Source organism: Mesoplodon bidens (assembly GCF_964165515.1).
Source record: "Mesoplodon bidens genome assembly, chromosome: 4".
NCBI lineage: Eukaryota > Metazoa > Chordata > Mammalia > Artiodactyla > Ziphiidae > Mesoplodon > Mesoplodon bidens.
In genome coordinates, this window is record NC_138160.1 from 129918356 (window position 1) to 129929517 (window position 11162).

At 46.8% G+C, this 11162-nt stretch overlaps 1 protein-coding gene across 4 annotated transcripts in view; it reads left to right on the forward strand.

Annotated features, from left to right (window-relative positions):
* Positions 1–11162, forward strand: part of SLC36A1 (solute carrier family 36 member 1) — a 96029-nt gene that overhangs the window by 41171 nt on the left and 43696 nt on the right. For all 4 annotated transcript variants that reach the window (XM_081231638.1, XM_081231635.1, XM_081231636.1 and 1 more), the window contains one exon: positions 1780–1949. In XM_081231638.1, coding sequence (XP_081087764.1) covers positions 1780–1949 — 170 coding nt within the window. The remainder of the gene's footprint in view (positions 1–1779; positions 1950–11162) is intronic.

The following is an 11162-nucleotide window of genomic DNA, read 5'->3' on the forward strand; positions in this document are numbered from 1 at the left end:
TATTCAGGTATTCCACAGATGCAGGGTACATCAAGTTGATTGTGGAGATTTAATCCGCTGCTCCTGAGGCTGCTGGGAGAGATTTCCCTTTCTCTTCTTTGTGCTCACAGCTGTGGCTCAGCTTTGGATTTGGCCCTGCCTCTGCGTGTAGGTCGCCTAAGCGCGTCTGTTCTTCACTCAGACAGGACGGGGTTAAAGGAGCCGCTGCTTCGGGGGCTCTGGCTCACTCAGGCCGGGGGGAGGGAGGGGTACGGATGCGGGGCGAGCCTGCGGCGGCAGAGCCTGCCGTGACGTTGCAGAAGCCTGAGGTGTGCCGTGTGTTCTCCTGGGGAAGTTTTCCCTGGATCCCGGGACCCTGGCAGTGGCGGGCTGCACAGGCTCCCGGAAGGGGAGGTGTGGATAGTGACCTGTGCTCGCACATAGGCTTCTTGGTGGCTGCAGCAGCAGCCTTAGCATCTCATGCCCGTCTCTGGGGTCCGCGCTGGTAGCCGCGGCTTGCACCCGTCTCTGGAGCTCCTTTAAGCAGTGCTCTTAATCCCCTCTCCTCCTGCACCAGGAAACAGAGGGAAGAAAAAGCCGCTTGCGTGTTAGGCAGCTCCAGACCTTTCCCCGGTCTCCCTCCCGGCTAGCCGTGGTTCACTAACCCCTTCAGGCTGTGTTCACGCCGCCAGTCCTCTCCCTGCACTCCAAAGCCCGAGCTTCAGCTCCCAGCCCCTGCCCTCCCGGGCGGGCGAGCAGACAAGCCTCTCGGGCTGGTGAGCGCTGGTCAGCACCGATGGTCTGTGCGGGAATCTCTCCGCTTTGCCCTCCGCACCCCTGTTGCTTGTGCTCTCTTCCGTGGCTCCGAAGCTTCCTAGTGTGTGGAAACCTTTCCTCCTTCACAGCTCCCTCCCAGAGGTACAGGTCCTGTCCCTATTCTTTTGTCTCTTTTTTCTTTTGCCTTACCCAGGTACGTGGGGAGTTTCTTGCCTTTTGGGAAGTCTGAGGTCTTCTGCCAGCGTTCAGTAGATGTTCTGTAGGAGTTGTTCCACGTGTAGATGTATTTCTGACGTATTTGTGGAGAGGGAGGTGATCTCCGCGTCTTACTCTTCTGCCATCTTGAAGCTCCTCCACATTGTATTTTTAATTGTTTTTATTTTTGAAAGGATATATGCCTGTGGAAAAGACTCCAAATGTTCAAAGGGCATACAGAAAATGTTAAGTTTCCACTTGCCTCTCCAGGACCCCAGTTTTACAATTTTCCATTTCAGGGACAACCATATTACCAGTTTCTTATGTTTCCTCCTGAAGATGTTTGGTGTATGTAAGAATGTCACATGTATGTGTGTGTGAAGGGGAGTGTTTTTCCCTCTTTTTCCTTTTTTAGACAGTTGGTACCATACTGTTGACACTGTTCTGCTTCATGCTTTTTTCACTTCATCATATATCGTGGAGCTCATACCATATCAGCGCCTGGAGTTTTATCTCCTACTTTTTAACAGTTATATGGGGGTGCCATGATCTATTTAACCAATTCCCCACTGATTAACATTTAAACTCTTTTCAGTCTTTCAGACTTAAATAATGCTGCAACGACATATTTTTTATGTAAGTTTATGTGCGCATGTGTAAGTGTATCTACAAGATAAATCCCTAGACCTGAAATTGCTTGTCCAAAGGACACGTGTGCTTATAACTTGGAGAGATATGGCCAAATCACCTTGGGACTGTTTTGCACTCTCATTGCTGGTGTATGAGTGTGCAGAGCCGGCTCTGAACGTGTCTCGGCTCTCTCTGCAGGCTGTACCAGTCAGTTAAGCTGCTCTATTCCATCGGCATCTTCTTCACCTATGCCCTCCAGTTCTACGTCCCGGCCGAGATCATCATCCCCTTCTTCGTGGCCCGTGCGCCTGAGCATTGCGAGCTGGTGATAGACCTGTCCGTGCGTACCATGCTGGTCTGCCTGACGTGTGAGTAGAGGACAAGATCATTGCCTTGTCTGTTTTCTTTCTTCCAGAGGGCACCGAGTCCCCAGGGCTTTCATGAGAGAGAACTTGTATCTCAGTGAAATGGCCAGTGCTGTGTGAGCAGAGAACTTGGGGTGCAGTGTCAGCTTCAGAGTTGAGGCACATCCATGAAGGGAGTGAATTGAATATAGATGTGCTCTAAAGGACACGGGAATGGAAACGGTGCTTTATTTATAGATATGGCCTAAAATGCAATGGTAATGATCATAACTCATGCTAAACATGTGCTATTACTATTCCGTATGAAATATGACAAAAGTTTAAAAGAGCCATTTAACCCATATGCTTAATGAGTACTATAGGTTACTTTGATAGCAGGTGTATGTTTGTTTGTCTTTTCAAATAATCGTGTTTCCAATGTGACAGTCTATTCCTTGGATTTCATTTTGAGACTGCTTTGATACTATTCTAGACACTTTTGGATGGTGGTCTTAACTAAAATATGTTTCTTAGAAAATTTCTGTTGATTAACCTAGGTGTGTGACTTATCACTTTGTGTTTTATTCCTCTTCCCTGACCACACACCCAGGAGCATGAGTTGAGAGACGAGATATCACCCTATTCGCTCTTGGTTAAAACTGGTATAAGTTCAAAAATAAAAATAAATTCTTTTTTTTTGGAAGACTCTGTGAATTGATAGAATAGAGAATCCTTGAATAAATTGGTCTGTGATATCTAATTTAAATTTCTAGGCAATTAGCAGTTTCTTTCCAAATTGAATGCTTGAATCATAGATCTCTCTTTTTGGCTGTGTTTAAGTTTTTTTTTTTTTTTTTTTTTTTTTCTTTTTTGGAAAAGAAACGTCTTTCCTTATTATATTGAGACTTCCCTGGGACTTCCTTTAAATTATCCAGTCCAAGCCTCTGTCTTTGGAGTAAAGATAGGTCTATGTGATTTTTTAATTAGACCAGAATGGAATGTTTTAGGGATGAATGATGTGAATGTTGTCTAGCATGCACTCATAGTATGGAAAGTCAGAAATGACTTTATTGGTTAACTGTTAGCAAGAGGAGGACAGGGAAGAGGCTGTCCATCCTTACCCAAGCAAATGTGGGGATCAGACTAGTGCCCATCCTGGAATGGACCTCCTCAAGCCACCTGCAGTTGTCTTCCTGATACTACTTCTAGGACAGTGGGTGGAAGCTCAGCATCCTGGATCTGCGTGGAAAAAACTCACTGGAGCTGAGGAACTAAAGACTGTCCCTTGACCTTAATCTTGGGCAGCTCTCCTGCTGAAGATTTCTTAAAGGGTGGACCTGGGTAGGATCGTGGGTACCTTGGATTCCCCAGCCCCAGAGAGCTGATGGCAACCAAGAATCTGACTTCTTGTAGCCTTTATTTGATAGCCCTTCCAGCTCTCTCCTAGACCAGCCTAGAGAAACAACCCACTGTCTGCAGGCCACTGCTGCCCCAAAGCGACTGAAAGGAAGGAATGTGATATAGCTTGCTTTTCCAGTAAATTGCCTTAATGTGTGATAAATGGGATGCTTGGACTCTTCTAGATTTTACTCCTGTCTCCTGCTGGCAACTCTGGAGGCTTTGATCAAATATGTATGTTTCCTCTATGGATGGATTAGCTCTGAGTGTGTAGGAGACAGCTTCCACGTGAAAAGTGTTCATAATGTCAACTCTCAGGGCCCTGATTCTTGAATCCAAGGGGCTTTGGAAGAAAGGATAGGGATAGCTCAAATAATGGGCTTTGTTTCAGAGTGGTTCCTTGAGAGAAGGTAGGTCTGTCTGGGTACAGTGTGCTGTCCCTGCCGGAAGAGCTGGGGCACTGAGCTGGCCCTGACTCCTCTCACCGCCCCATTTTCTTCTCAAGCCTGGCTTAGTCTCCGCTACCATATGTCGCGCTTCCTGCCAGGTTCCTCTCTGCTGCGCCCCGCAGGAACCAGCAGTCTCTGATTCACAGACCTCATACTATCCTTAGATGCCTCTTGGTTTTCGCTTTGCTTTTCCTGGCACTGTCTGTGGGTCTCACCTCCCTTCTACAGCGTGACTCTCAGATGACATGAGCCGCTTTTGATCTTCAAGCACATTGGGTTGTTTTTCCCTGCTTCTGTGGTCGCTTGTAACTTAGCCTTACATTGTCATCCTATTAAAGGGGGCAACCCCTTCATCTCCCAGCCCTAGGCTTCTCTTGCTTTCCCTGGAGACTGTGAAGTAATTGTGGGATTCAGGAGAGGCATTTTACTGTAGCACCAACTTAATTGCGTTTATCTGAGTTCATTTGTTTTTGTTTCTCTGCACCTTCAGATCCTTTTGCAGAAGGTTAATTGGTATATGATTTTAGATCTTTGATATAACTGATTGTTTTCAATTATACCTATAAATTTTAATGGCAGCTCAAATTTTTGCTATTTTGGGTATTTTCTTATCATTTTCTCATCTTTCTCTCCTCTTCCTCACCCTCATCCCCAAGGAAAGCAGGAGCATTTGGTCCAGCCTCATTTTTTTTCCCACTTGGAATTCAACCTTCTCACCACGCTTCCCCATCCACCAAAGATGGCTGTGTCTACTTTTTTTAAAAAATAGATTTATTTATTTATTTAATTTTGGCTGTGTTGGGTCTTCACTGCTGCACACGGGCTTTCTCTAGTTACGGTGAGCGGGGGCTACTCTTTGTTGCGGTGCGCGGGCTTCTCATTGTGGTGGCTTCTCTCGTTGCAGAGCTTGGGCTCTAGGCACGTGGGCTTCAGTAGTTGTGGCTCGTGGGCTCAGGAGTTGTGGCTCATGAGCTCTAGAGCGCAGGCTCAGTAGTTGTGGTGCACGGGCTTAATTACTCTGCGGCATGTGGGATCTTACCGTACCAGGGATCGAACCCGTGTTCCCTGCATTGGCAGGCGGATTCTTAACCACTGTGCCACCAGGGAAGCCCTGTGTCTACTTTTTGATGCTTAATTTCACACTGTTGGAGAGGAGAGGAAAGGAAAATAACACACGTCAGAGACTGGTGCTCATTTTCTTATGATTTCATGTGGGACAGTAGTTACTTCCAGCCTGTATGTTTGGACATGCAGACTTAGCAGGCCACCTTATGTACAGAACTTGTGTAGAACAAGAGGCTGGAAGAGGCTGGCTCCACCTGAGGGCAACCGGGGCTGTACGAAGAGTAGTTTCTTTGGATTCCTTGAGACCCTAACCTGTCCTTCAGTGGTTCGAACTGATTCTCTGTGGCATTTGCCACTTGAAGCATTTTATTTCAGTTAGGTATGAGAATGTCACAAACCTGTTATTGAAGATAGAATAACAACAAAACCATCTCAATTAAGAAGCCTGTTTAGACTAGAATGTAAAACATTCCAAGCAGCCAGACCCTTTAGAGCATGAAGCTTCCAGGTCCAAACAAAGCGGTTTTTCAATGCCTTTTGGCCTTTCACACGTCTCAGTCTTGCAGCTATGAAGAAAAAGGGCAGCAGCATTAATACCTGTACACCGTGCCCCCTGTCCCCACTGTGGGGACGGTCGCAAGGCTTCAGCTTCTTCATCTGTAAGATATAAAGTGTATCTGATCGCCTCATGTCTAAAATTCTGTGATGCTGCACAACTACTTTGAGCCTGATTTTAAATTTCTACCAAAGTATTGCTCGAAAAAAGAAAGTTAATGTAAAAACACGTGAAGACTGTCTAGATCTGGAGTAAGTAAAAATGACTCAATATCCCAGTGACTTAAAATAATTTTTCTTGCATTTTATCTTCTGTGTTAATCCTCATGGGCGCTTTTTTTTTTCTTTTTTAAAATTTCATTTATTTTTGGCTGCGTTGGGTCTTCGTTACTGCACGTGGGCTTTCTCCAGTTGCGGCGAGTGGGGGCTGCTCTTTGTTGTGGTGCGCAGGCTTCTCATTGCAGTGGCTTCTCTTGTGGAGAACCGGCTCTGGGCGCACGGGCTTCAGTAGTTGCAGCACGTGGGCTCAGTAGTTGTGGCTTGCAGGCTCTAGAGCACAGGCTTAGTAGTTATGGCGCACGGGCTTAGTTGCTCTGTGGCATGTGGGATCTTCCCGGACCAGGGCTCGAACCTGTGTCCCCTGCATTGGCAGGTGGATTCTTAACCACTGCGCCACTAGGGAAGTCCGTCATGGGCGCTTTTTACAAAAAGTTGCAATCCTAGTGTACATATAACTTTCCCCTTTGCATTTTGTTTAAAATTACATCATGAATATACATATCCTTCATAAATATTTTTATGACTGCATGGTATTCCGTTTTATTGATGAATTGTATTTACTAAACTATTCCATTAATGTTGGACATGTAAGTTGTTTCCCGTGCTTTTGTATTATTTTTAAAATTTATACTCCCACTAAATGAAATTGTATATCCTGTCCAAGGCTGCTATTAATTTTAAAGGCAGATTTCTAGCAATTTAAGAGTCACACAGGTGGGCCTCACCAGCGTTGATCATAATAAATAGCAGTAAGCACTTCTGGACACAGGAGCTGTAAGTGTCCAAGGGATTTCTGTCAGTGCGTGTTTGTCTCTAAAGTGCTTTCTCTCCTCTTGTGCATAAGCCAACTCTTTCTGCTGCTGGTCTACAACCACAGGCTCCAGAATCCCAATCAGTTCCTTCTCTGAACATGGCCATTGGCCTCCTGCTGCTTCAGCAGTTAAAGTCACATTTTCAGTGTTTCTTAACCCAAAGGGAAGATGTTTTGTAATACCACTGGAGCCCTCTTCACTAATCATGTGGTCTGGTTGTCCTCAGGGCCCCCTTTCTGTTCATGCCACAGCTAGGCTAATGCAGAGGTCTGGCAACTGCCAGTTGGGAGTTTGTGGTCTTCCTCTTTGCATGGGGTGCTCTTTTCGTGGGGGAGTAGGGATAGGGTATTCCCAGTTGGCTGCTTCCTGAGATCTCTGCCTTCTTGAGTTTCTCTTTCTAGAGGGCTTTATTTTAACTCATGGAGTAAAGACATTCAGTGCTAGAAGAGGTTTTAGTTGCTCCTGTATCTTTCCCAAGTACTGATTCCCATCTCTGGAATTAGTGAAAACTAGTTTGCCACATTTTACCTTGCGGTAAACAGATGCCTTGGCTAGTGAGCCCTCAGTTTGGGTCCCTTTCTCTTCCTCTTCCCCCAGTGTATTAGTGGGAGGCTCACTCTTCCCGCCTTCTTCCCCCATTATCTTTCTCCAATGTCAGGCTGTATTTTGGTTCAGCTAAATATCCAGTCCAGCTAGGACAGGAAGACAGTGCTCCGTTTGCAACCCTGTGGTCCTGGCTTTAAAAGAAGAGTTTTGCCCTTTTAAAAATATTTCTCTTAAGGATATTTTTGCTAAACATACTTATCTTGTATATCTGTTGTAGTAAAAACAAGAACAAGTGTTTAGATTGCTTTTTAAAGTCATGATGAAATGGAACATCTCCATCCAATCAGAAAAGATTCTGATCTCACAAGCTTCTGTTTCTGTTTTCACTTAATTCTTATCAGAGTGGAGCACGAGTGACTTCACTTAACTCGTATCATGAAGTACCCATCTGTCCTCCAGGCTAATACGAGAGAGGGAAGGGAGAGGACAGACTGTCAGAGCTGGGAGGGCTGGTCGGATCCTCTGACTTATCTCCTCCAGGGGCTCATTGTCTCTGCTAAAACCCTCCCTTCTCTTGAGTGGGCTGGAGCATCCTGGGGACCAGGAGGAGTAACTCACACTTCCTTTAACAGTACAAAAGCAGGCAGGCTAGAAGCTACGTTTTCGGCCCAACCATGTGTTCTTAGAGGGGAATCCCGTCTCTCCGCTCTGCCACTCTGGAGCAGCGCACGTTGGTCCCAGTTGACGGTGAATTGAGGGACATATCCCAGAACACATTCCTACGTGACTAAATCTGCATTGCACAGTTCCTTAAAATTTCAGAGTCGAGTGTGACTTGAGTGATCATCCAATTAATACAATCACCATACTTCATGGGTAAATGAACTGAGGCTCAGAATGGGAACTGATTTCCCCCCAGGTCACACACAGCCTACTACTGAGCAGAGACGGGTGATGCTATTAGCTAACATGTATGAAGCACTTGTTATGTGTGTAGTACTCTAAGTTCTTTACGTGAATGATCTCATTTGACCATACCTTTTTAGCAGTACTGGGAGATGAGTCTTAAACAGGTTAAGAAACTGGCTGGTCATTGGTGGATTGGAGCCTAGGTTCTGAATCCAGACCCTTAACCACACCCAGGCTTAGGTCTGATGGCTGCCTCAGCTGTTTCCACCCCACTGCTCACCCAAACTGGAACACCTGGAGCCGCCACTGTGTGGTTAAACATTAGGCAGAGAGAGACCCAGACCCCAGAGAGGGCAAGTGTCTTATTCCAGGTCACACAGCAGATCAGCATTTGTTGAGCGTCAGGTTATCCATGATGAGAATGCCATTTTGTCATCAGCCTACAGACACTTCACTTCCAACTTTCCTCCATATTCAACCCTGAAGGTTTGAGGGACATCACCAACTCTATTTAGAAATAACTAAAGGCTGAAACAGACTATTATTAACTTGCAGAGCAAGTTGAAAGCTTATCCTTTTTTTAGACTTTCTGAAGGCTTCAGAACAGTGAGGGTATTCATGGATAATTGCCATGATGGTTGAATATAGAAGAAAGAAAGAGGAAGGGATTGCCCCAGGGCTATAAAACCCTGGGCGGCAGAGGCAGATCTGAAACTCATTTTCCTTGCACCCCCTTTTGTTATCCAGGCTTCAAAATCCTTGTCTGGTGTCCTCTACAAAGCAGAGAGAGGTCAGGGCTGACCTTTCCCGGATTCTCTACCACACGATTGTGGTGCATCCCTGGGAAAGCTAACCTGATATCAGACTCCCTGAGTTCTTCACAGACAGGATCTTTCCGCCGATCAGCCAGATCCCCTGTTCTCCCTCCTGCTGAATGTATCATTCTGTATTTTCTTTGTTGGCTGCATTGGGTCTTCGTTGTTGTGCATGGGCTTTCTCTAGTTGCACTGAGCGGGGGCTACTTCATTGCGGTGCGCGGGCTTCTCACTGCGGTGGCTTCTCTTGTTGCGGAGCACAGGCTCTAGGTGCACGGGCTTCAGTAGTTGCAGCACGCAGGCTCAGTGGTTGCAACATGCGGGCCCTAGAGCGCGTGGGCTTCAGTAGTTGTGGTGCTTGGGCTCAGTAGTTGTGGCTTGCGGGCTCTAGAGCGCAGGCTCAGTAGTCATGGCACATGGGCTTAGTTGCTCTGTGGCATGTGGGATCTTCCCGGACCAGGACTTGAACCCGTGTCCCCTGCATTGGCAGGCAGATTCTTAACCACTGCACCACCAGGGAAGTCCCATTCTGTATTTTCTTGATCATCAGGTCTATGATGTGACTGTAGCAGGGGCTTGAGGTCCTGGACTCTGTCCCAGCTCTGTCACTTTCTATCATTTAAATTCTTTGGACCTTTCCTTCCACAGCAACCATAATAATGTTGTGGAGTTCTGTACCCGTGGAGCGGAGGGAAATTCAGCTCAGTGAGTGGATGCTTCCCAGTGCTGTCTACTAGACACTAGGCGGTCTGTGTGATGGGAGTGTTCTAGGTGTGCTCTCCAGGACAGTAGCCACTAGGCACAGGTGGCAGTTGAGTCCTTGCAATGTGGCCAGTGTGATTGGGGAACTGAATTCATTTAGATTTAGATAGCTAGTGACCACGGCGTTATCGGACAGCACAGCTGCAGAGTGAGTGTAAGACAGGTGATGTGACCCTGCTCCTCCCCTGCTAAATCCCGGCTCCCAGCATGCCTCTCCCTTTACTGCATGGAGTGGTATTCCAGTTAAGAAGTAGGTGTTTCTCATAAAGCCTGGCCTCTAAATGCAGCCCACTGCTTTCGTCTGGTGCTCAGCCGAAGAAGCAGCGATCGATTCAGACAATCCATCTGGAGGGTAAAAAGGCTGTATTGGACTCCGGCCAATACAGACGTTCTGGCCTCTCACCACTGTGATGCCTTCCTTAGAGCAATTTAACTACATTTCTGCTTTATGAAATGAAGTTAGAACTGAAACCCCCGTGTCTAGTGTGAGTCTCTCATAGGGATCAGTGAGGTAACAGATGTGCCCTGGATCGCTGTCTCAATGCCCAGGACCTCCGGCTGGAGCCCCGCAGCGGGGAAGACAATCCATCAAAATACGTTCGATGACTAACGAGTTAACAATGCACTTTCCATAAGCAACAAGATATATACTAGTGATGAATAATATTAATGGTATTATGTGCCTGTTGTACACCAGGACTCTAGTTAAGTGCCTGTGTAATCTCCTTTGATCATTGCAACATCTCTGTGATGTAAGAGCTTTTTGTATCCCTGTTTTGCCAACAAGAACACTGGAAAATAGAAAGGAGCCATGTGTCACTCAAGGCAGAGCCAGGGTTCACACACAAGTGCCTAATTCCAGAGGCCATAATCCTCAATAAACCTGTGAAACATTGGCCTTCACCCCCAAGCTGGCTGGTGGTACAGGTGCTGGTGTGCTCTGGAAGCCGATGGCGTTTCATCGTGCAGCCCCCACTCATCTTTTTTTTTTTTTTTAGCAAAACACATCAGGAGCTTTTTTTGTGTTTCAAGCAATAAATCCGGATGGCAATGGCAATTCAGTTTCTTTTTTCTCCCCCCCATAAATGTATTTATTTATTTATTATTTTTGGCTGTGTTGGGTCTTTGTTGCTGCGCGAGGGCTTTCTCCAGTTGCGGCGAGCGGGGGCCACTCTTCATTGCAGTGTGCGGGCCTCTCACTGTCGCGGCCTCTCGTTGCGGAGCACAGGCTCCAGACGTGCAGGCTCAGTAGTTGTGGCTCACGGGCCCAGTTGCTCCGCGGCATGTGGGATCCTACCAGACCAGGGCTCGAACCCGTGTCCCCTGCATTGGCAGGCAGACTCTCAACCACTGCGCCACCAGGGAAGCCCTTCTTTTTAAAAATATGTATTTATTTATTTAATTTTGGCTGCACTGGGTGTTAGTTGCAGCACGCATGATCTTTAGTTGCGGCATGCGGACCTCTTAGCTGCAGCATGTAGACTCCTAAGTTGCAGCATGTGGGCTCTTAGTTGCGGTATGCGGGAACTAGTTCCCTGACCAGGGATCGAACCCGGGCCCTCTGCATTGGGAGCGCTGAGTCTTACCCACTGGACCACCAGGGAAGTCCCCCCCATTCACCTTTATCATCAGTTGCACCTTCCTCGT